Raw genomic sequence first — 19818 nt, 5'->3', positions numbered from 1 at the left:
AAGAAAGAGTACTGTACTGAGAAATCAAAACAGTGGGAGGAAAGAGTAGAACTTTATGAGGAATTTAAAATAAGAAAAAAATGTTACGGAGGGGTGGGGGGTGGGCGCTAATTTTATGAGAATTAAGTGCATTGGACCCCCACATACTCATGGTTCAGCACCCGCGGATTCCCATATTTGCACCCCCCCCCTAAAAAAAACTCCTTTCAATATTTTGCACGGTTATTTTTCTTTTTGTTTAACCTCTCACCCTTTTTACGCATACAGAATCTTTAGCAGTGTTTCTTGAAGAACGTTTTGGGTTCCATTTCAGCCCCCAGTGCATTTCGGCAGGTGCTACGATTGTGGATTTTCGATTTTGATTCTCAATTTGCGTGATGGCCCAGTCCCAACACAGACTCTCAGGAAACACAGTGATGCCTTCAGATATGAGTGACCAGGCGTAAAAGTTTGTCGAGGAATGAATTTGGGGGGGTTGTTGTTTGTATTTTTTTGCTTTGACTTGCCAGGAAAAAATCTGAGCGCCGTACAGTGGCAGCGTAGGCAACTCAACATAAAACAAGAATTATACATTGTGATTTAAAACAACCACACAGCCTTTGCGTTGATGTTCTTTTGGTGGTTGCCGCCACCTTCTAACCACCGCCGTAATGCATCAAAAGTATTTGTCAACCCGCCAAAAGAAAGTTGAAGAAGAAATGGAGGAAGAACAAAAACAACAAGTCATTGCAACAAATCTGTGACGCATCACGATTTCAGCATACCGCTCCCTTACACAGACAAAGAGGATTTACAGCAGTAAACGGCGCAACAACTAACCAGAATTCTTCATTTGGCCTCATTTGCGATGCAACATTCTTGTTTAAGTAAGCCACTTTAAGAAAAAACGTTTTGTGTAGTTCAAAGCAGAAATGTTATCCAACTGGAACTCATTTTCCGCCATCAACAACACAGGACGCTTTCCGAAATTCACTCTGAGGCCCTAACGCTACTCGGATCATGTGTGTATTCGGAAAGGCAAAGTGCGCTCCTCTCCCAAGTAATCAGCAATCTCTGCTTGACCGGTTTCCATCTGCATTGCCCAACGCACTGGGCTCCGGCACTCCTTTTTTGGGGGCACTCTGAATAACCCAACAGAACAATGTGAACAACGCTAAAAGTTTCCGAACGCTCCCACGATTAGGGAAGAGGGATTTTCAGGGAGAGTCCGAGCTTTACTGTTCTTCGTCTCGTTTTGTGTAGAATAAATTCTCCTCAAAAAATTTAATTCCTGAGCAACTTATGTTTATGGGGGGGTTTTTTTGTTTTGTTTTGGGTGCACCTGATGGTTTGAAGCAACTTATCGTCGGAAACATATTATAATTCTTTATATTCTACCTAATGATGTTATTAATTTATTTTACGAATGACAATATTGATAGAATGCTATTGTCCTCATTAAAAAAGAAATTTGATGCATCTTTGAGGAGGTTGGAAAGCAGCACTGTCGTACCATCCATCCACTTCCTGTTGCTGGAGCAAATCGCAGCTGAATTCTCAGTCACATTTTTTTCAAATAACATCATCACTGCAATCTCAGAATTTGTTTTTCTTTTCAGTGTGACCCTAATACTCCTTCATATGGAAGAAAACTATGACAGAAAAAGTGAAGACAATTTCTTGATATACTGTACATTTAAAAGATGTATAGATAGATATATTATCTCCCATTTGCATGATTCACGTTTTCTTTGCTCCAAGTGTGCTTACGTGCTCACTTGAGATGATAAAGTGTGTATGTGTGAGAACACACATAAGAGGAGATGACATTAAAAACGTGTCTTGTTAGTTTTGGGTCACTCTAACCTTGAGTGGTGGCTTTTTCCATTCTCATCCTCGCGGCCTGCGCAGCCCCACAAAGTTTGCTGGCTGCGGTGCGGAGAAGAATTCCCCGTTGCTCTCTCAATAACATGTGGGAGAGCCCCGAGCTGCTCATGTGCTTGGCGAGGGAAAGTGAAAAACTACTCCGGAGGTTCAAAACACGCTTGCTCACGTATGACCGCTTTGAGGGAACTGTGGCTTCCTGTGACGTCTGTCGACGGCAAGTGTGACTTGGGAGGTCCGCTAGTACAACTTTCAACTTGGGCCAGCTGGAGCATGAGCTCTGCCTTTGTGCTTTTTCAGCAAATAATGGGCAACATATAGATTCCAAACAACACTAATCTGGACGGAAACGAGAACAATACTCCCATGTAATAAAAGTGCAATTTGATGCCAACATTTTTCAGCTTTTAAATTGTGGATAAGCTTTGCAATGGCGTTGTAAATCTCTCCTATTTAAATACAGTAGTTCCATTTACAAAAACAGTCAACGGATGTTCAAGTGCTGTAGAAAGTACACCCAGCAATTCGTCGATCAACGATAATTTATAAACCAAAGATGTGCAAATTTTGGTTGTGTGAAACAGAATGAGGAAAACATAAATAAAAATACAATAGTCCGTACAAACAACCCTTGACTTGTCCATATCTGGTAAGGACTGAAGACCATCAGAGCATGTCTTCACGCATAAATAGGCCTTACCAGAGGCCAAGGCTCAGGAGTTGCAGAGGTCGCCGCGAGCACTCATCCAGGTGCCATGAGGTGTGTGTGAGACACCCCAAAACACCTGGAGCTGACACACACACAAACACAGACGAGAAGGAGACTTAAAAACATATCCACTGGCTCCGACACAAGCGTTTGAAGGCGTCACGGACCTGTACGAGACGTTCTGTGCACTGGATGAGGAGGAGTGCAGAGACCTAGCAACTACACTGCTGCTTGTTCTGCGAGGTGCTGCCTCGCGGCTGTCGCAGCTGCCTCAGCGAAGCGTCTCCGTACTGGATGCCCGAGCCCATCCTTTCTGGATCCAGCTCGCCTGGGGAGCGAAATGCAAACAGTGACCAGCACCGACAGATCAACAAAAGGGGGAGACGGGGAGTTGGTGTTATTATTTTATTTCCCCCCTGAGTTTGTAAACGTACTCACTTATAAAGAAAGTGGATAACATATAAGGTGGTGATGAATGAAGGCACTACCTGCCACCAAGGCTATTCCTGAACACCGTTTTGCTTTTGGTCACGTAAAAAAATTACCGTGTAAGTATGTGAAATTCAAGCCTCTTGCATTTTCATTCTTTATTCTGAGGCATTCTTTATTCTTACCTCTATCATGTTTATTTGATGCTGTTATTCTCACAAATTCTGGCACTTGCTGTGCTAACTAACCTGGGGATATCTATGACTGTGAAACCAGTCTCCAAGAGCAAACACACATCTCAGTGATCAGCCCGTAGAGGTCTGTTTACAGTTCCTTACAAACGTACTTTGAGCGTAGTACTTAAGCAAATCAGTGTCCTCTTCCGTCATGTATCAGGAATATCAGTGCGCCTCTCGCATGTGCCATTTAAAGGGAATGAGAGGAGCCGCTTCAATTGGCAGCGAAACAAGTCGCTGCAACAGCTCGCACGGGTCTTCCAAAAATACAGAAATAAATTTTGGTATACCTGCCCGCCCCGACAAAGATTTACACCGCACCTTGCACCAGATGTCCACTGGGCACAAAAAATTGGGCCCTGAGCGAGCAAACTAAGATTCAGCACAGAATGGAATACAACTGCTGAGTACCTGAGTCGATCTTGTTGAGGATGGTGCGAGCGCACTTAAGGAAGCCCTCTTCCACGTTCTCTCCTGTCAGAGCACTGGTCTCCAAGAACATCAGTTCTGTGCAAACCGAGCCGGAAGCAAGATGAAGGAGGTGACAAAACAGAACCAGAGTGTTTGAATTACCGTTCTCCTGAGCGAAGCGCGACGCCTCCAGGAAGGTGACCTCTCGCTCGGCCTCAAGGTCTTTCTTGTTGCCGCACAGGATGATGACAATGTTGGGGCTCGCTAGTGTGCGTGCATCTGTCAGCCAGTTGGTCAGAGCGTTGTATGTCTCTCGGCTGGAGGACAGGACACAGGGACAAATGGATAACAGAAATAGCTGCCGCTGACACCACGCCCCACTGGAGTTGCGATGAGGATTGTAGTTGTTGTTTTTAATCAAACGTACTTTGGAATTATGTCCAAATGTTGACAATATTAAATTTCCCTAAATGTGTTTGGGATCGGCTGCTATGGTCTGGCTCGTTTATTTATTTTTTAATCACAAAACCTGGCAACATTAAAGACTACGTTGACTTTTTGTAGACACCCAGCCAATCATCAATCATTAATTGTACATTTGTTTCTGATTGCAGACAAACATACATAACAGACAAGTCAATATTTATCATCAGGAATCCATTTGTTATCAACATCCCTGAGTGCTATACAATTATGTTCACTTGACTAATAGGAACATGGCTACCAAGATAACCAGAGTGAGTGTGTGAGGCTATTTTTAACAGCTATATTCAATGCCGCGCCCTGACTCAAATGTGTACTGAAGTCGAAACGCACGTAGTGTGTCACGAACCTACCCTCATAATTTAAGTAAAGATTTGTATGAAAAACACTTTTAGACCATTGATGGAAAACTAATGAAAAACAGAAACTACAGAAGTAATTTGCTGTGCCTTCTTGGGCCCTGTGACCCTCAAAAGCAAAAGTATTTTACCTGGTAATATCATAGACAAGAAGTGCTCCGGCTGCTCCTCGATAATAACTGCGCGTCACAGAACTGTGAAAGCCAGATGGCAACATTCAATTCTCAAATGTTCTTCAAGTGCAAAAACCTGTTTCAAAATTGAATCTGTGACAAGTTACCGGAAGCGCTCCTGGCCGGCTGTGTCCCATATCTGCAGTTTGACCGTCTTCCCAGCAACATTGACCACTCTGGAACCAAACTCTACACCGATGGTATGGTTGGAGTCCTGTTTGACTGCAATTGCACAAGTATTCATTTAATACAATGCTTGTAATGATGGCTTTTTTGTTGTCTGAACTCACTGAATCACCTTTAATAACACAATGTGCAATTGTGCATTAAAAACAAAAAATTACATTTGTTCTCAATGAACTGATGGAGGAGACAGGATTTCCCCGTCCCGGCGCTGCCAATCACCAAGAACTTAAAGAGGAAGTCTGAAAGCAGAGAAGAGCGGAGATCAATGCTAAACAAATGTCAGGAGACAACACAAACCGTCTGCATTTGGCACTTGCAGCCTCAGAGACAAGCCTTTTAATCTCATCAAGCTCCTACTCTCACAGCTCCTGGCAAGCCCTAATTTTACCTCATAGTCACTGAGCGCACACAAAACACGGTCTGTGTGCACTTGCCACATGGCTAAGTGAAGCAGCACAACTTTACATATTTCGCATGAGAGCTGTTAAACATGGCTTTGGGTGACTGCCCCATAGCCATTACCAGCTGCTTGTACAGATGTTTTTGTTGCGGAGGAGGACAAGCCGGATGGCTCTGACGACACAAGGCTTGCCCAGGATGCATGCTGATGACATTCAAGAAGCTCTGGTGTGTTGTGACTCTTGAACAGACTGAAATATCCAATTACTTATTTTTTTAAATGACACGTTTAAAAGTAGAAAAAAAACATGGAAGTTGAACCGTTACCATGCTTGATCTCAGCATGTCATGTCGGAGTGCAAAGATTAATCGAATAACCCAGGGCTCCAGACTTGTTTAGCACCTAACCTGAAATTTTAGATGTGCTGGTGAATCAGATACGGGCTCACACTCTACTTTCTACCTATTCTACTTTCTAGGGGTGTGTGTGTACCTGGCTGGAAAAAAATAACCAGTAATCACTGTGAACTCCACATCTATTAATATTCAAGCCTTCCGTGGTGAAGCTTCTTGCTTGAGTCTGGAATTGAAAGCAGTGTCACATGCTAACTGAATCCAGCCACTGATTTTCTATTGCAATTGTTTTAATCAGGGTCGCGGGGAACTGGAGCTTATACCAGCTGACCTTGATCAAGAGGTGGGGTGCAATCTGAACTGGTTGTCGGACAACCACTGGGCACATTCACACACACATACACACATATTCATACCAATGACCTATGGGCAATTGAAGAGTATTTATTGTGTGGACAAAACGTATTATTATCATGGGAATAACAACGAAATTCCCCACTTCCAACTCAGATTCAATGCTAGATCTCTTTTTAATATGGCGGACATGCTACTACAAATCCACAGTGCGTCCTACCAAGCCAATGGTCAACAGTGATTATGCAATAGATGAGACGGTCTACTGGAGCGTAAAACTTTCCCATAAGCCACCTTATTTGGCAAACATGCCAAAAGGTGCAGAGGGGTATTCCTGCAAGCAGGTTCTGTGAATACTCTGAGGTAGTTTACCCTGAGATGAGGGGAAACTAAATTATTCATTGCAAAGGGCAGGATAAAGTTCAACTCAGTCATTTAAAATGGGAGGATTATTGTTTTAGTCAAGAAAAAAGTTTCACATTTATTCATTTGAAAAAAATGTTTCAATTCATTCAGCTGTTTAAGTCAATTATTTTTGTCAATAAAATAAAACATGTCAAAAAAACAAATTAATAGTTTTATCCTCAGGATGATTTTTTGATACACATTAATTATTACGACATTATTTACAAATAACCTGGCCTATCTGAATTTTAAATAATGTTAGCCCTTGAGCTGAAAAGTGTTGACTAAGTAAAATTCAAATGTTCATCTTTTATATGATTTTTTTCACACGTTTCAAGTTCACAGGACGTCAATTCAGAACTCGAAAGATTAAGAGTACCTTTAACCTACTTGCTCGAACACTACGCAGGTGTTGTTTTGTTTCTAGGATAGACTAGCGGCAGAAGGCAGCAGAAGGAAGGCACAGACGTGCATTCACTTTGTTTTTCTTCTGCCATGACAACACAGCTGACAGCATCAAAACGCTTTTGTTTTTAAAATCTTGCCTCAGCTTTTTAGTGTTTTCCCATAAGTCCCCGTAGTCCCTTGTATGACAATCAGGCTGTCAGTGTGGGGGAAAAAAACCCCATCAATGCTACCATTTTAACAGCAGCCCACCAGGAAGTTGTGGGTGTTGGATCACAAAATGACATTAACGGCACTGCGAAACAAGGGAGAAGTTGACTAATATGACTTGAATGAATCTAACAAAGCACAATAAATGAAATCAATACATTACGCTGACCGTATTTTAATTAGTTATGAGAATAATGCACAATGGCTTCTTCTTACCGGGTACATTAGGTATCCTTGCATCACCTTCAATGTGGCAATCGATTTTTTTTCATCTATACGTGAACAATTCTGTGCTTTAAATGTGCTGCCACAACATGCAGCAGCAATTCATATTTTGAGCTGCCCCAAAAAACAGTGACTCAGCACTTGTGAAATGTGACACATTACAAGTGTGAATTGCGCAGGATTGTACAGTTCAGTTGACCCTGACCCCATCACTCGGCGTGTCTGGTGTAATGGAAAAGCAATACAAGCTGTGTGGTCATGTTTGGGGCAAATAGAAATTGAGGTACCACTGTACATAGTTGGATATACAGTACCTGAAAGTATTTTACTACACAAGGAGGAGCCACCTAATCAATTGAACTTATGCATGAAATCATGATGCACAAACTGTTTAGTTCTTTGCCTTGCATTTAAATATGTTATCAACGTGTTTTTTCATATGTAACAACTGTGAACTCATATTTTTATTTGAAAAATGAGTTTTAGGTGGCTGACAGGAATTAATGGCATTTCCATTCATTTCCGTGGGTAAACATAATTCGAAGCTGGAAGTAAAGGCACCACTATGCAGGGATTGCTGTGCAGGTCGAAGAAAAAAACGAAGCAGCTGTCGAACTGGATGCAGGAAGTCGTGTGACCACTAAGGTTAGCTTCAAGTGATCAACAATTATACTGCTGTGAGCGCATTTCTAGTCAAATTACATTCTTTTTAAGGAGCTCGGTGTCTGTCCACTCATCATTCATGTAGGGACATGTCAGCGCGCCTCAAGTTTGACAAACTTTCACCCGCCAAATGCAGCGCCACTAGTGATACGGAAGCTGGGTGTGTGGGTGTGTGGAAGGATAGAAACACCAACAAAGGGGTCTTTAAATAAAAGCTCAGTGGCGTCCAGACGTGTGTGAGCGCCAGCTAATATGTAAGCTAGCTAGTCAACCGCGTAGCTAAGCGCCTGTCACATCACAGCTGAGCTATATAACGTTAATATTCGCGACTTCCGCAACCAATTAACAAACAAAAGCCGAATGAACATACCGTACGTCTCGGACATGTTGGGCCGCCTCGAGTCACTCGGACCGTTTTCACAATTGACTCAGAAAGTCAGTCGGGGTTTGTGTTTATTTGTTTTTTTAAAAATGCTGTCTGAGCTGCTTCGCTTCGGCCACCGCCAACAGAGCCAAGCCAGACCTCGGAGCTACGTGATGACGTCACTGGTCGCCTAAAGTGTTGACTTCAAGTCTGTAGGAATTCCAAATATTTCAATGTACCTTCATTGATAGATATTACTTGGAAGTAAATCAACTTCTATGAGCAAATGATCATATCTTTGCTTTTACCTGCTTCCCTCCGGAGCACCCAACAGACTAAGTAACCGAACTGTCAAATTCTTGTTGAGGTGAAACACAGGGGCAGTATAATGCAGAAGAACAAAGTAGCTGCATATTTATAGGACGACCAGGGATGGCGCTTCTTCCGAGCAATTGTGGAAGGGGGCGGGCAATCCTTTTTAAAATTCAGTATACAGTCGTCCCTCTTAAAATCCTCCAGCATTTTATTTGATATATCTCAAACATAGATGGCGATACAAATTACAACATCCAGAAATATCAATTAACATTAGTTTCTTGCAGCGGAAAGACAAAATTAATGGATGGCAGTGATACACAATTTTAGGGACATGATTGTATGTTAAATGATGTCAGCACTAAAATTATACACAATACTACCACTACTACTATTACTACTACTAACAAACTCAGTAGTAATTTAATGCGTTTGAACTTTTGGCATATCCTAAAGACGCCCATTATTTTTTCTGGACGTGGCCTGCTTTTGTTCCTCTCAGCCTCGTACGTCACCGAAGAAAGGAGGCAAACGTTAAAAAAAGGGCCAGTACAGTACTGTGCTTAGTTGGTGCTTAACCAACCGAGGCATATTTTTCAAAATAGGATTGCTGACTTTACATTTAATAGCATTTCTGCATGTACAACAAAAAGCCACAAGGTGGCAGGCAAAGATAGCGTTATAAGTGGACGTTATTCTATTGTCACTGAAAAACTACGTATAAGACTCAGTGCATCAGTAAACTCTGCTTCATGGCGAAGGTTCAGCCGCAACTCGGGTAGTTGCACGTGAAGACATAGCCCGTCGTGAAAGGATCGCAAGTGACTCTGCAGGTTGAAGGTGGTGATGAAGGAGCGGTCGCAGTTGTCGCGCGGGTACCGGAATACCAGCCGTGTGTCGGCATGCTCCAGGAACCAGGAGTTCCTAAAAGCCTTGCCGCATTCCTAATATAACACATGGTTTGGTGCAACTCCTTGCGCTGCCTCACGAAATCGGTCCAGGTGGAACCGCTAAAGATGCAGCCGGAGTGGTTGCAGGGGGTAGCCTTGGTGAACCTTGAGGTGTCGCTTGAGGTGGCTCAGGAAGTGGAAGTGTATGCTTTCTTCACATCTTTGGGCAATGAAAATAATATTGCATACTTTTTGGGTAAATATAAATATAAGAGTTGACTCCTTCCCCTTTCCCCACCTTTAATGCGTGTTATCACTTGTTCTTTGTACATCTACTAATAAAGAGATACTTGCACAAAGCCCAGGGGTGAGAGGTAAGGCCGCCCAAAGGTAACAGGTGATAAAAGAGCCTTCCTCTACTAATATCCCTTGAAGTTCCTCCCACCTTTTGTTGCACTTTGGCAGGTCCCTTCATCGTTAAAAGCTCTTTTCACTGAGATTAAAGCTGGGGAGGAAACAAGGCTGAGCGTCGTGTGAGGCAAGGATGTTTTCCTAAGGTGGGCTATACAAGAAAGGGTGGGCTCAAAGGTGTGCAGCTGGCTGGGAAAAAAAGACTGTGCTTCTGTTAGTCACTTGCTTACCTTTGTGGGGGTTTGATCACTCCTTGTCTCCCCTCTCTCTTTCCTGTTCTGTTGGGCCGGTGCAGGTTTCATCATCATGATGGATGTCTGTGCTGCAGGCCAAACATGTGCTTCTGTGTGTTGGCGTCGACCTTGGACGTTTCAACATGACCAGCTCAGATGGACGGTCTCATGTGTACCTCTAGCTGTAGGCACGTGAGGAGGGCAGTTGCAATGACTGCAAGCAGGAGGGAATTTACGCTAAAAATCGATAACAAACGTGTTCACAGTGATTATAGAGAGGAAACCCCCCGTTTAATGCCAGCCATCCCTAAGCAATGTTTACTACAAACAATGACTCATTTTCACAGAGTACATGGAATGAGCCACTTCCAATGGAGAAGAGTGGTTACCTGGAATCTACCGAAACCTATTTGTGGAATATTAGTACATGTTTGTCATCATTAAAAGCGGACATACTATGGTAAATTGACTTTATAATCGCTTGAAAATATACTGGAATAAAAAAAACTATAAATGCAACACAATTTTTGCTGCTATCTTTCATCGGGTAGTGTATATATTTAATAATAATAATACATTTTATTTATGAGCGCCTTTCAAGACACCCAAGGACAATTTACAATCAGGAACAAAACAATAAAACACAGAACGGGTTGAGCAGCGGCAGCCAGACGCGCCAGCGTTCACTCAACCTCGAAAATCGGAAGAAACCACAGGGGCGTAAGAGGGAGAAAAAAAAACCACTCAAAATGAGGATAGTTTGAGTTAGGCAAAAAAACTCCTGCACAAGCATATGACAATTACAACAGGTCACAAGACAGGAACAATGAAGGCGGTGATACAAGGGAGCATATGCGCGTGTGATCATCTACGTGTAGTCTGGATAGTGGTGTCTTGAGATAATTCTTTAATTCATTCTGTGACTCTGCGCAGAACTCAAATCATCTTTTGCTATTGAAAGGCCTGGAAATGCCATGAATACATTCATGCCTCCCACTAAAAATCCAATAAAAAATTGCCAGGACCTATCGATAATATAATCTTGCACTTTATAAAAACATACAATCACATAATTAGATATAATGTACAGTATTTGCCCCATTGTTCCCTTCAGTTGAGAAAAATATACCTTTTCTGAACACAGAAAATTTGTTGATTTTTGATTTGAGCTCATGAAAACAAGTGTTGCATTTAAAATTTTGGCCATTAAAAGCAAAAATGTTGTTACTCAGATAAAAAATCAGCTCCGTAGTACTTCAAATGCAACAACAGATGAGTGTGAGTCATGTACCCACCCCACCAGCCAACCAACAACACCATGTCAGAGATGCGCATTTTTGCAAACACCTAGTGTGTACTTGAACCAATGATTATAGTGCACATCTATTTTGGGAACACAGCGTACACCTCTGCTCAGTCCTAGGAAAGTTACAATATAAGGTTTCAACAACACATTTACCTTCGACTTTTGCACCTGTTGTACTTTGTACGATGATGAGAACAATCACATCAAACTAAAGAAAGATGTCAATCAGGTCAAGGATCAATGTAAACAAAGCGAATTAACAATGTTTGTATTAAATCACCTTGATATTACTGCAGGATGGATTAATGCTTTTGAATATCTATTAAAGAACAGCCTTTGCTAATGCATGCATTTAGTATTGACTGCAGAATTTTGACTTCTCAAATGTTTCCTCAAAATCTCACACACGCACACACACACACACACAATGCTAAAATCTAACAGAAATACAATTAAAATAGTAAAATATAATCATCAATATGATGCCGAATTTCCTCAAATAGTGCCTCAAGCATTCTTGCTGAGTGCATGGTCCACTAGAAGTCCCTGTAAAATAAATTCAGAGATTTGTTTCTGAACACATTATACGTGTTTGAAGTTAATTACTGAAAACATGCAAGTACTTATATATTATATACTGTACTTATATATTCCACCTCAATTCTTTATTTCTCTGCCTTTCCCCCCAAAATAGTCCACTTTTTTTAAGCTCCACTTTCACATTAAATAAATTGTTACACACTGGTAATACCATTTAATGATGGAAACCAAAGATTATATTACATTTCCAAAACTGTGACCACAAACCTGCACTCATCTGTCTTATCTAACCTGAACTGGAAGAATCAATCATATATTTGCATCACATATTGACACGGAAAATCCTCAGCGTTTCCTGAGCTGCCGGATGCAACTTGTTGAGGAATCTCTCCATGATGTCACCCAAAATTATTGGAATTGATAGTAGGTAGTTAATGTTGAGAAGATCAAATTGCAGGGTAAAGCGGTGCCACATTCCCAATTGCCACCCGTCTTTTGTCGTGTGTCCACCCCCCGACCTCCACCTCCGCCCAACCAGCCACAGCAAATAAAGCACATTAAGATTTCCTCACATGGGGAGTGTTCCATCAGTGTGACTGACAGTTCATCTTTCAACACTCACTTAAATGAAAAGATCCCTGTGGAGAACATCAAGTCTTTGAGGACACATGCCAGACTGCACGTACACAAAGACTTGTTGACAACAGAATACTCATTCCTCTACATTACACATACAGAAAAACAAATACGTCAATGCTAAATTTGTATTTTGGCGAAAAGACTTTATATTTTTTCTTTTGGAAGACACTCCCATCTCTGAGTTCATCTCTCAGCTTCCCAAAGTCACAGCAGGCTTATTTACCTTCCCTCCAGGTACAAATAAATTCCCCAAAACTCTCTGTTAATTTCCTTTCTCTCTCACCTGTCACAAACCCTCAGCATTGATCTTCAGGAAGATAATCCAGAAGTCCTTTAATATCCCACACTCGAATGAGGAAGGAAAGATTTCACCATCAAATTCTCTCAATTTCTTCTGTTTTCAAAGTGGGTCCCTTGAACTGAATATTGCCTTTGGATCGAGCATATCGGATAGGGTGTGTCGACTTTGTTGTTATTGAGTTAAATTGGAAAAGGTCTCGTAATACAAGATAACCAATCCGAAATTGGAGTGTTTTGTAAGCCCAGAGGTTGAATGAGTGTAAACTTGATTTTGTTGGACAAGGACTATATTTAGATAAGTGATTTCGCAATTCAAACACTGACTCAAAACAGAGAACACTTCAGTATCGCGAGTATCGAGAATGGTCGAAAGTATTACCCATTGAATAACAGCATTAAAAGTTTACATAAATGATGAGCTTCAAACCCATGCATGTAAAACACAACTGATTAGAAGTCCATCACCTGAATCACCTGGCCACCTCATCTGCTCTTCACTGATCAAGGAGGCTCCAGTGGACTCAAAAGTGCCACTGGATCCAGTTGGGAGGACCATAAATGATGGACGAGGTGAAAGGTCTATTTTGTGGGGAAGAGTTTTTCCCAGTCCACATGCCTGTGGGAGACTGGCCGAAAATGTTACCCAGTGTATGACAGCATTAAAAGTATACAGAAACGATGAGATTCAAACCCATGCATGCAGAACACAATGGATTAGCAGTCCATCACCTTAAACACTCGGCCACCTCATCTGCTTTTTGCTGTTCAAAGAGGCTCTCGTGGACTCAAAACTGCCACTGAATCGGGGAGTACCATAAATGATTGACGAGGTAAAAGGTCTATTTTGTGGGGGAAGAGTTTTTCACAGGGCACATGCCTGTGGGAGACGAGTCGAGACTGTGACCAAGTGAATATCATCATTAAAAGTCCACAAAAACGATGAGGATGGGATTCGAACACATGCGTGTAGAACACAATGGATTAGCAGTCCATCGCCTTAACCACTCGGTCACCTCATCTGCCTCTCATGGATCAAGGAGGCTCCAGCACACTCAAAACTGCCACTGGATCCAGCGGAGGATAAATGATGGACGAATTGAAAGGTCTACTTCGTGGGAAAGAGTGTTTCCCAGTCGACATGCCTGTGGGAGACTGGCCGAAATTGTTACCCAGTGTATGACAGCGTTAAAAGTTTACAGGAGCGATGAGGATGGGATTCGAACCCATGCATGTAGAACACAATGGATGAGCAGTCCATCGCCTTAACCACTCGGCCACCTCATCTGCTTCTCTCGGTGCAAGGAGGCTCCAGCACACTCAAAACTGCCACTGGATCCAGTTTAGAGGACCATTAATGATGGACGAGGTGAAAGGTCGACTTTGTGGGGAAGAGTTTTCCCCAGTCGACATGCCTGTGGGAGACTGGCCGAAAATGTTACCCAGTGTATGACAGCATTAAAGGTTTACAGAAACGATGAGGATGGGATTCGAGCCCATGCATGCAGAACACAATGGATTAGTAGTCCATCGCCTTAACCACTCGGCCACCTCATCTGCCGACCATGGATCAAGGAGGCTCCAGCACACTTAAAACTGCCACTGGATGCAGTTTGGAGGACCATTAATGATGGACGAGGTGATAGGTCTACTTTGTGGGGAAGACTTTTCCCCAGTCCACATGCCTGTGGGAGACTGGCCGAAAATGTTACCCAGTGTATGACAGCATTAAAGGTTTACAGAAACGATGAGGATGGGATTCGAACCCATGCATGCAGAACACAATGGATTAGCAGTCCATCGCCTTAACCACTCGGCCACCTCATCTGCCGACCATGGATCAAGGAGGCTCCGGCACACTCAAAACTGCCACTGGATCCAGTTCAGAGGACCATTAATGATGGACGAGGTGATAGGTCTACTTTGTGGGGAAGACTTTTCCCCAGTCCACATGCCTGTGGGAGACTGGCCGAAAATGTTAGCCAGTGTATGACAGCATTAAAGGTTTACAGAAACGATGAGGATGGGATTCGAACCCATGCATGCAGAACACAATGGATTAGCAGTCCATCGCCTTAACCACTCGGCCACCTCATCTGCCGACCATGGATCAAGGAGGCTCCGGCACACTCAAAACTGCCACTGGATCCAGTTCAGAGGACCATTAATGATGGACGAGGTGATAGGTCTACTTTGTGGGGAAGACTTTTCCCCAGTCCACATGCCTGTGGGAGACTGGCCGAAAATGTTACCCAGTGTATTCAAGCATTAAAGGTTTACAGAAACGATGAGGATGGGATTTGAACCCATGCATGCAGAACACAATGGATTAGCAGTCCATCGCCTTAACCACTCGGCCACCTCATCTGCTTTTAACTAATATAGGAGGCTCCAGCACACTTCAAACTACCACTGGATCCAGTTTTGAGGACCATAAATGATGGACGAGGTGAAAGGTGTACTTTGTGGGGAAGAGTTTTCCCCAGTCGACATGCCGAAAATGTTACCCAATGTATGACAGCATTAAAGGTTTACAGAAACGATGAGGATGGGATTCGAACCCATGCATGCAGAACACAATGGATTAGCAGTCCATCGCCTTAACCACTCGGCCACCTCATCTGCTTCTAACTAATTTAGGAGGCTCCAGCACACTTAAAACTGCCACTGGATGCAGTTTGAAGTACCATTAATGATGGACAAGGTGATAGGTCTACTTTGTGGGGAAGACTTTTCCCCAGTCCACATGCCTGTGGGAGACTGGCCGAAAATGTTACCCAGTGTATTAAAGGTTTACAGAAACGATGAGGATGGGATTCGAACCCATGCATGCAGAACACAACAGATTAGCAGTCCATCGCCTTAACCACTCGGCCACCTCATCTGCTTCTAACTAGTACAGGATGCTCCAGCATGCCACTGGATCCAGTTCAGAGGACCATTAATGATGGACGAGGTGATAGGTCTACTTTGTGGGGAAGACTTTTCCCCAGTCCACATGCCTGTGGGAGACTGGCCGAAAATGTTACCCAGTGTATGAGAGCATTAAAGGTTTACAGAAACGATGAGGATGGGATTCGAACCCATGCCTGCAGAACACAATGGATTAGCAGTCCATCGCCTTAACCACTCGGCCACCTCATCTGCGTCTAACTAATATAGAAGGCTCGAGCACACTTAAAACTGCCACTGGATCCAGTTTGGAGGACCATTAATGATGGACGAGGTGAAAGGTCTACTTTGTGGGGAAGAGTTTTCCCCAGTCGACATGCCTGTGGGAGACTGGCCGAAAATGTTACCCAGTGTATGACAGCATTAAAGGTTTACAGAAACGATGAGGATGGGATTCAAACCCATGCATGCAGAACACAATGGATTAGCAGTCCAACGCCTTAACCACTCGGCCACCTCATCTGCCAACCATGGATGAAGGAGGCTCCGGCACACTCAAAACTGCCACTGGATCCAGTTCAGAGGACCATTAATGATGGACGAGGTGATAGGTCTACTTTGTGGGGAAGACTTTTCCCCAGTCGACATGCCTGTGGGAGACTGGCCGAAAATGTTACCCAGTGTATGACAGCATTAAAGGTTTACAGAAACGATGAGGATGGGATTCGAACCCATGCATGTAGAACACAACGGATTAGCAGTCCATCGCCTTAACCACTCGGCCACCTCATCTGCTTCTAACTAGTATAGGAGGTTCCAGCACACTTAAAACTGCCACTGGATCCAGTTTGGAGGACCATTAATGATGGACGAGGTGAAAGGTCTACTTTGTGGGGAAGAGTTTTCCCCAGTCGACATGCCTGTGGGAGACTGGCCGAAAATGTTACCCAGTGTATTAAAGGTTTACAGAAACGATGAGGATGGGATTCGAACCCATGCATGCAGAACACAACGGATTAGCAGTCCATCGCCTTAACCACTCGGCCACCTCATCTGCTTCTAACTAGTACAGGATGCTCCAGCACACTTAAAACTGCCACTGGATCCAGTTTGGAGGACCATTAATGATGGACGAGGTGAAAGGTCTACTTTGTGGGGAAGAGTTTTCCCCAGTCGACAAGCCTGTGGGAGACTGGCCGAAAATGTTACCCAGTGTATGACAGCATTAAAGGTTTACAGAAACGATGAAGATGGGATTCAAACCCATGCATGCAGAACACAATGGATTAGCAGTCCATCGCCTTAACCACTCGGCCACCTCATCTGCCGACCATGGATCAAGGAGGCTCCGGCACACTCAAAACTGCCACTGGATCCAGTTCAGAGGACCATTAATGATGGACGAGGTGAAAGGTCTACTTTGTGGGGAAGAGTTTTCCCCAGTCGACATGCCTGTGGGAGACTGGCCGAAAATGTTACCCAGTGTATGACAGCATTAAAGGTTTACAGAAACGATGAGGATGGGATTCGAACCCATGCATGCAGAACACAATGGATTAGCAGTCCATCGCCTTAACCACTCGGCCACCTCATCTGCTTCTAACTAATTTAGGAGGCTCCAGCACACTTAAAACTGCCACTGGATGCAGTTTAGAGGACCATTAATGATGGACGAGGTGAAAGGTCTACTTTGTGGGGAAGAGTTTTCCCCAGTCGACATGCCTGTGGGAGACTGGCCGAAAATGTTACCCAGTGTATGACAGCATTAAAGGTTTACAGAAACGATGAGGATGGGATTCGAACCCATGCATGCAGAACACAACGGATTAGCAGTCCATCGCCTTAACCACTCGGGCACCTCATCTGCTTCTAACTAATACAGGAGGCTCCAGCACACTTAAAACTGCCACTGGATCCAGTTTGGAGGACCATTAATGATGGACGAGGTGAAAGGTCTACTTTGTGGGGTAGAGTTTTCCCCAGTCGACATGCCTGTGGGAGACTGGCCGAAAATGTTACCCAGTGTATGACAGCATTAAAGGTTTACAGAAACGATGAGGATGGGATTCGAACCCATGCATGCAGAACACAATGGATTAGCAGTCCATCGCCTTAACCACTCGGCCACCTCATCTGCTTCTAACTAATATAGGAGGCTCGAGCACACTTAAAACTGCCACTGGATCCAGTTTGGAGGACCATTAATGATGGACGAGGTGAAAGGTCTACTTTGTGGGGAAGAGTTTTCCCCAGTCGACATGCCTGTGGGAGACTGGCCGAAAATGTTACCCAGTGTATGACAGCATTAAAGGTTTACAGAAACGATGAGGATGGGATTCGAACCCATGCATGCAGAACACAAGGGATTAGCAGTCCATCGCCTTAACCACTCGGCCACCTCATCTGCTACTAATTAATACAGGAGGCTCCAGCACACTTAAAACTGCCACTGGATCCAGTTTGGAGGACCACTAATGATGGACGAGGTGAAAGGTCTACTTTGTGGGGAAGAGTTTTCCCCAGTCGACATGCCTGTGGGAGACTGGCCGAAAATGTTACCCAGTGTATGACAGCATTAAAGGTTTACAGAAACGATGAGGATGGGATTCAAACCCATGCATGCAGAACACAATGGATTAGCAGTCCAACACCTTAACCACTCGGCCACCTCATCTGCCAAACATGGATGAAGGAGGCTCCGGCACACTCAAAACTGCCACTGGATCCAGTTCAGAGGACCATTAATGATGGACGAGGTGATAGGTCTACTTTGTGGGGAAGACTTTTCCCCAGTCGACATGCCTGTGGGAGACTGGCCGAAAATGTTACCCAGTGTATGACAGCATTAAAGGTTTACAGAAACGATGAGGATGGGATTCGAACCCATGCATGTAGAACACAACGGATTAGCAGTCCATCGCCTTAACCACTCGGCCACCTCATCTGCTTCTAACTAGTATAGGAGGTTCCAGCACACTTAAAACTGCCACTGGATCCAGTTTGGAGGACCATTAATGATGGACGAGGTGAAAGGTCTACTTTGTGGGGAAGAGTTTTCCCCAGTCGACATGCCTGTGGGAGACTGGCCGAAAATGTTACCCAGTGTATGACAGCATTAAAGGTTTACAGAAACGATGAGGATGGGATTCGAACCCATGCATGCAGAACACAATGGATTAGCAGTCCATCGCCTTAACCACTCGGCCACCTCATCTGCCGACCATGGATCAAGGAGGCTCCGGCACACTCAAAACTGCCACTGGATCCAGTTCAGAGGACCATTAATGATGGATGAGGTGTTCGGTCTACTTTGTGGGGAAGACTTTTCCCCAGTCCACATGCCTGTGGGAGACTGGCCGAAAATGTTACCCAGTGTATGACGGCATTAAAGGTTTACAGAAACGATGAGGATGGGATTCGAACCCATGCATGCAGAACACAATGGATTAGCAGTCCATCGCCTTAACCACTCGGCCACCTCATCTGCTTCTAACTAATATAGGAGGCTCCAGCACACTTAAAACTGCCACTGGATCCAGTTCAGAGGACCATTAATGATGGACGAGGTGATAGGTCTACTTTGTGGGGAAGACTTTTCCCCAGTCCACATGCCTGTGGGAGACTGGCCGAAAATGTTACCCAGTGTATGACGGCATTAAAGGTTTACGGAAACGATGAGGATGGGATTCGAACCCATGCATGCAGAACACAATGGATTAGCAGTCCATCGCCTTAACCACTCGGCCACCTCATCTGCCAACCATGGATGAAGGAGGCTCCGGCACACTCAAAACTGCCACTGGATCCAGTTCAGAGGACCATTAATGATGGACGAGGTGATAGGTCTACTTTGTGGGGAAGACTTTTCCCCAGTCGACATGCCTGTGGGAGACTGGCCGAAAATGTTACCCAGTGTATGACAGCATTAAAGGTTTACAGAAACGATGAGGATGGGATTCGAACCCATGCATGTAGAACACAACGGATTAGCAGTCCATCGCCTTAACCACTCGGCCACCTCATCTGCTTCTAACTAGTATAGGAGGTTCCAGCACACTTAAAACTGC

At 43.9% G+C, this 19818-nt stretch overlaps 1 protein-coding gene, 1 long non-coding RNA gene and 23 other non-coding genes across 26 annotated transcripts; 1 reads left to right on the top strand and 24 right to left on the bottom strand.

The window, feature by feature from the left end:
* Nucleotides 1-1232: 1232 nt before the first annotated feature.
* Nucleotides 1233-8660, bottom strand: rab4b (RAB4B, member RAS oncogene family). Of its 2 annotated transcripts, XM_052079308.1 has the most exons (9): nt 8537-8660; nt 8235-8438; nt 5008-5088; nt 4771-4885; nt 4622-4684; nt 3811-3965; nt 3649-3744; nt 2740-2900; nt 1233-2654 (listed from the first exon to the last, which is right to left on the bottom strand). In XM_052079308.1, exons 2-8 carry the CDS (start codon nt 8248-8250, stop codon nt 2785-2787), a joined length of 642 nt encoding a protein of 213 aa, XP_051935268.1. In that variant the 5' UTR covers nt 8251-8438; nt 8537-8660; the 3' UTR covers nt 1233-2654; nt 2740-2784. The 2 variants fall into 2 exon arrangements, with proteins under 2 accessions (XP_051935268.1, XP_051935267.1); XM_052079307.1 differs by having other exon boundaries at nt 1233-2900.
* LOC127609435 (uncharacterized) lies at nt 7772-10601 on the top strand. The gene is made up of 2 exons (XR_007964567.1): nt 7772-7878; nt 10140-10601. It is a non-coding gene; the product is annotated as an uncharacterized LOC127609435 (long non-coding RNA).
* A 3198-nt stretch (nt 10602-13799) lies between these two features.
* trnas-gcu (transfer RNA serine (anticodon GCU)) lies at nt 13800-13881 on the bottom strand. Its single transcript has one exon. It is a non-coding gene; the product is annotated as a tRNA-Ser (tRNA).
* Nucleotides 13882-14064: 183 nt separating this feature from the next.
* On the bottom strand, nt 14065-14146 carry trnas-gcu (transfer RNA serine (anticodon GCU)). Its single transcript has one exon. It is a non-coding gene; the product is annotated as a tRNA-Ser (tRNA).
* A 188-nt stretch (nt 14147-14334) lies between these two features.
* trnas-acu (transfer RNA serine (anticodon ACU)) lies at nt 14335-14416 on the bottom strand. Its single transcript has one exon. It is a non-coding gene; the product is annotated as a tRNA-Ser (tRNA).
* A 188-nt stretch (nt 14417-14604) lies between these two features.
* Nucleotides 14605-14686, bottom strand: trnas-gcu (transfer RNA serine (anticodon GCU)). Its single transcript has one exon. It is a non-coding gene; the product is annotated as a tRNA-Ser (tRNA).
* A 188-nt stretch (nt 14687-14874) lies between these two features.
* On the bottom strand, nt 14875-14956 carry trnas-gcu (transfer RNA serine (anticodon GCU)). Its single transcript has one exon. It is a non-coding gene; the product is annotated as a tRNA-Ser (tRNA).
* A 188-nt stretch (nt 14957-15144) lies between these two features.
* Nucleotides 15145-15226, bottom strand: trnas-gcu (transfer RNA serine (anticodon GCU)). Its single transcript has one exon. It is a non-coding gene; the product is annotated as a tRNA-Ser (tRNA).
* Nucleotides 15227-15399: 173 nt separating this feature from the next.
* On the bottom strand, nt 15400-15481 carry trnas-gcu (transfer RNA serine (anticodon GCU)). The gene has a single exon. It is a non-coding gene; the product is annotated as a tRNA-Ser (tRNA).
* Nucleotides 15482-15661: 180 nt separating this feature from the next.
* trnas-gcu (transfer RNA serine (anticodon GCU)) lies at nt 15662-15743 on the bottom strand. The gene has a single exon. It is a non-coding gene; the product is annotated as a tRNA-Ser (tRNA).
* Nucleotides 15744-15921: 178 nt separating this feature from the next.
* On the bottom strand, nt 15922-16003 carry trnas-gcu (transfer RNA serine (anticodon GCU)). Its single transcript has one exon. It is a non-coding gene; the product is annotated as a tRNA-Ser (tRNA).
* A 188-nt stretch (nt 16004-16191) lies between these two features.
* Nucleotides 16192-16273, bottom strand: trnas-gcu (transfer RNA serine (anticodon GCU)). The gene has a single exon. It is a non-coding gene; the product is annotated as a tRNA-Ser (tRNA).
* A 188-nt stretch (nt 16274-16461) lies between these two features.
* Nucleotides 16462-16543, bottom strand: trnas-gcu (transfer RNA serine (anticodon GCU)). The gene has a single exon. It is a non-coding gene; the product is annotated as a tRNA-Ser (tRNA).
* Nucleotides 16544-16723: 180 nt separating this feature from the next.
* On the bottom strand, nt 16724-16805 carry trnas-gcu (transfer RNA serine (anticodon GCU)). The gene has a single exon. It is a non-coding gene; the product is annotated as a tRNA-Ser (tRNA).
* Nucleotides 16806-16993: 188 nt separating this feature from the next.
* trnas-gcu (transfer RNA serine (anticodon GCU)) lies at nt 16994-17075 on the bottom strand. Its single transcript has one exon. It is a non-coding gene; the product is annotated as a tRNA-Ser (tRNA).
* A 188-nt stretch (nt 17076-17263) lies between these two features.
* On the bottom strand, nt 17264-17345 carry trnas-gcu (transfer RNA serine (anticodon GCU)). The gene has a single exon. It is a non-coding gene; the product is annotated as a tRNA-Ser (tRNA).
* A 188-nt stretch (nt 17346-17533) lies between these two features.
* Nucleotides 17534-17615, bottom strand: trnas-gcu (transfer RNA serine (anticodon GCU)). The gene has a single exon. It is a non-coding gene; the product is annotated as a tRNA-Ser (tRNA).
* Nucleotides 17616-17803: 188 nt separating this feature from the next.
* trnas-gcu (transfer RNA serine (anticodon GCU)) lies at nt 17804-17885 on the bottom strand. Its single transcript has one exon. It is a non-coding gene; the product is annotated as a tRNA-Ser (tRNA).
* Nucleotides 17886-18073: 188 nt separating this feature from the next.
* On the bottom strand, nt 18074-18155 carry trnas-gcu (transfer RNA serine (anticodon GCU)). The gene has a single exon. It is a non-coding gene; the product is annotated as a tRNA-Ser (tRNA).
* A 188-nt stretch (nt 18156-18343) lies between these two features.
* On the bottom strand, nt 18344-18425 carry trnas-gcu (transfer RNA serine (anticodon GCU)). The gene has a single exon. It is a non-coding gene; the product is annotated as a tRNA-Ser (tRNA).
* A 188-nt stretch (nt 18426-18613) lies between these two features.
* On the bottom strand, nt 18614-18695 carry trnas-gcu (transfer RNA serine (anticodon GCU)). The gene has a single exon. It is a non-coding gene; the product is annotated as a tRNA-Ser (tRNA).
* Nucleotides 18696-18883: 188 nt separating this feature from the next.
* Nucleotides 18884-18965, bottom strand: trnas-gcu (transfer RNA serine (anticodon GCU)). Its single transcript has one exon. It is a non-coding gene; the product is annotated as a tRNA-Ser (tRNA).
* Nucleotides 18966-19153: 188 nt separating this feature from the next.
* On the bottom strand, nt 19154-19235 carry trnas-gcu (transfer RNA serine (anticodon GCU)). The gene has a single exon. It is a non-coding gene; the product is annotated as a tRNA-Ser (tRNA).
* Nucleotides 19236-19423: 188 nt separating this feature from the next.
* On the bottom strand, nt 19424-19505 carry trnas-gcu (transfer RNA serine (anticodon GCU)). The gene has a single exon. It is a non-coding gene; the product is annotated as a tRNA-Ser (tRNA).
* A 188-nt stretch (nt 19506-19693) lies between these two features.
* trnas-gcu (transfer RNA serine (anticodon GCU)) lies at nt 19694-19775 on the bottom strand. Its single transcript has one exon. It is a non-coding gene; the product is annotated as a tRNA-Ser (tRNA).
* Nucleotides 19776-19818: the final 43 nt, after the last annotated feature.

This window comes from Hippocampus zosterae, chromosome 10, assembly GCF_025434085.1.
Source record: "Hippocampus zosterae strain Florida chromosome 10, ASM2543408v3, whole genome shotgun sequence".
Lineage (NCBI taxonomy): Eukaryota > Metazoa > Chordata > Actinopteri > Syngnathiformes > Syngnathidae > Hippocampus > Hippocampus zosterae.
This window is presented reverse-complemented; position numbering and strand designations above follow the sequence as displayed.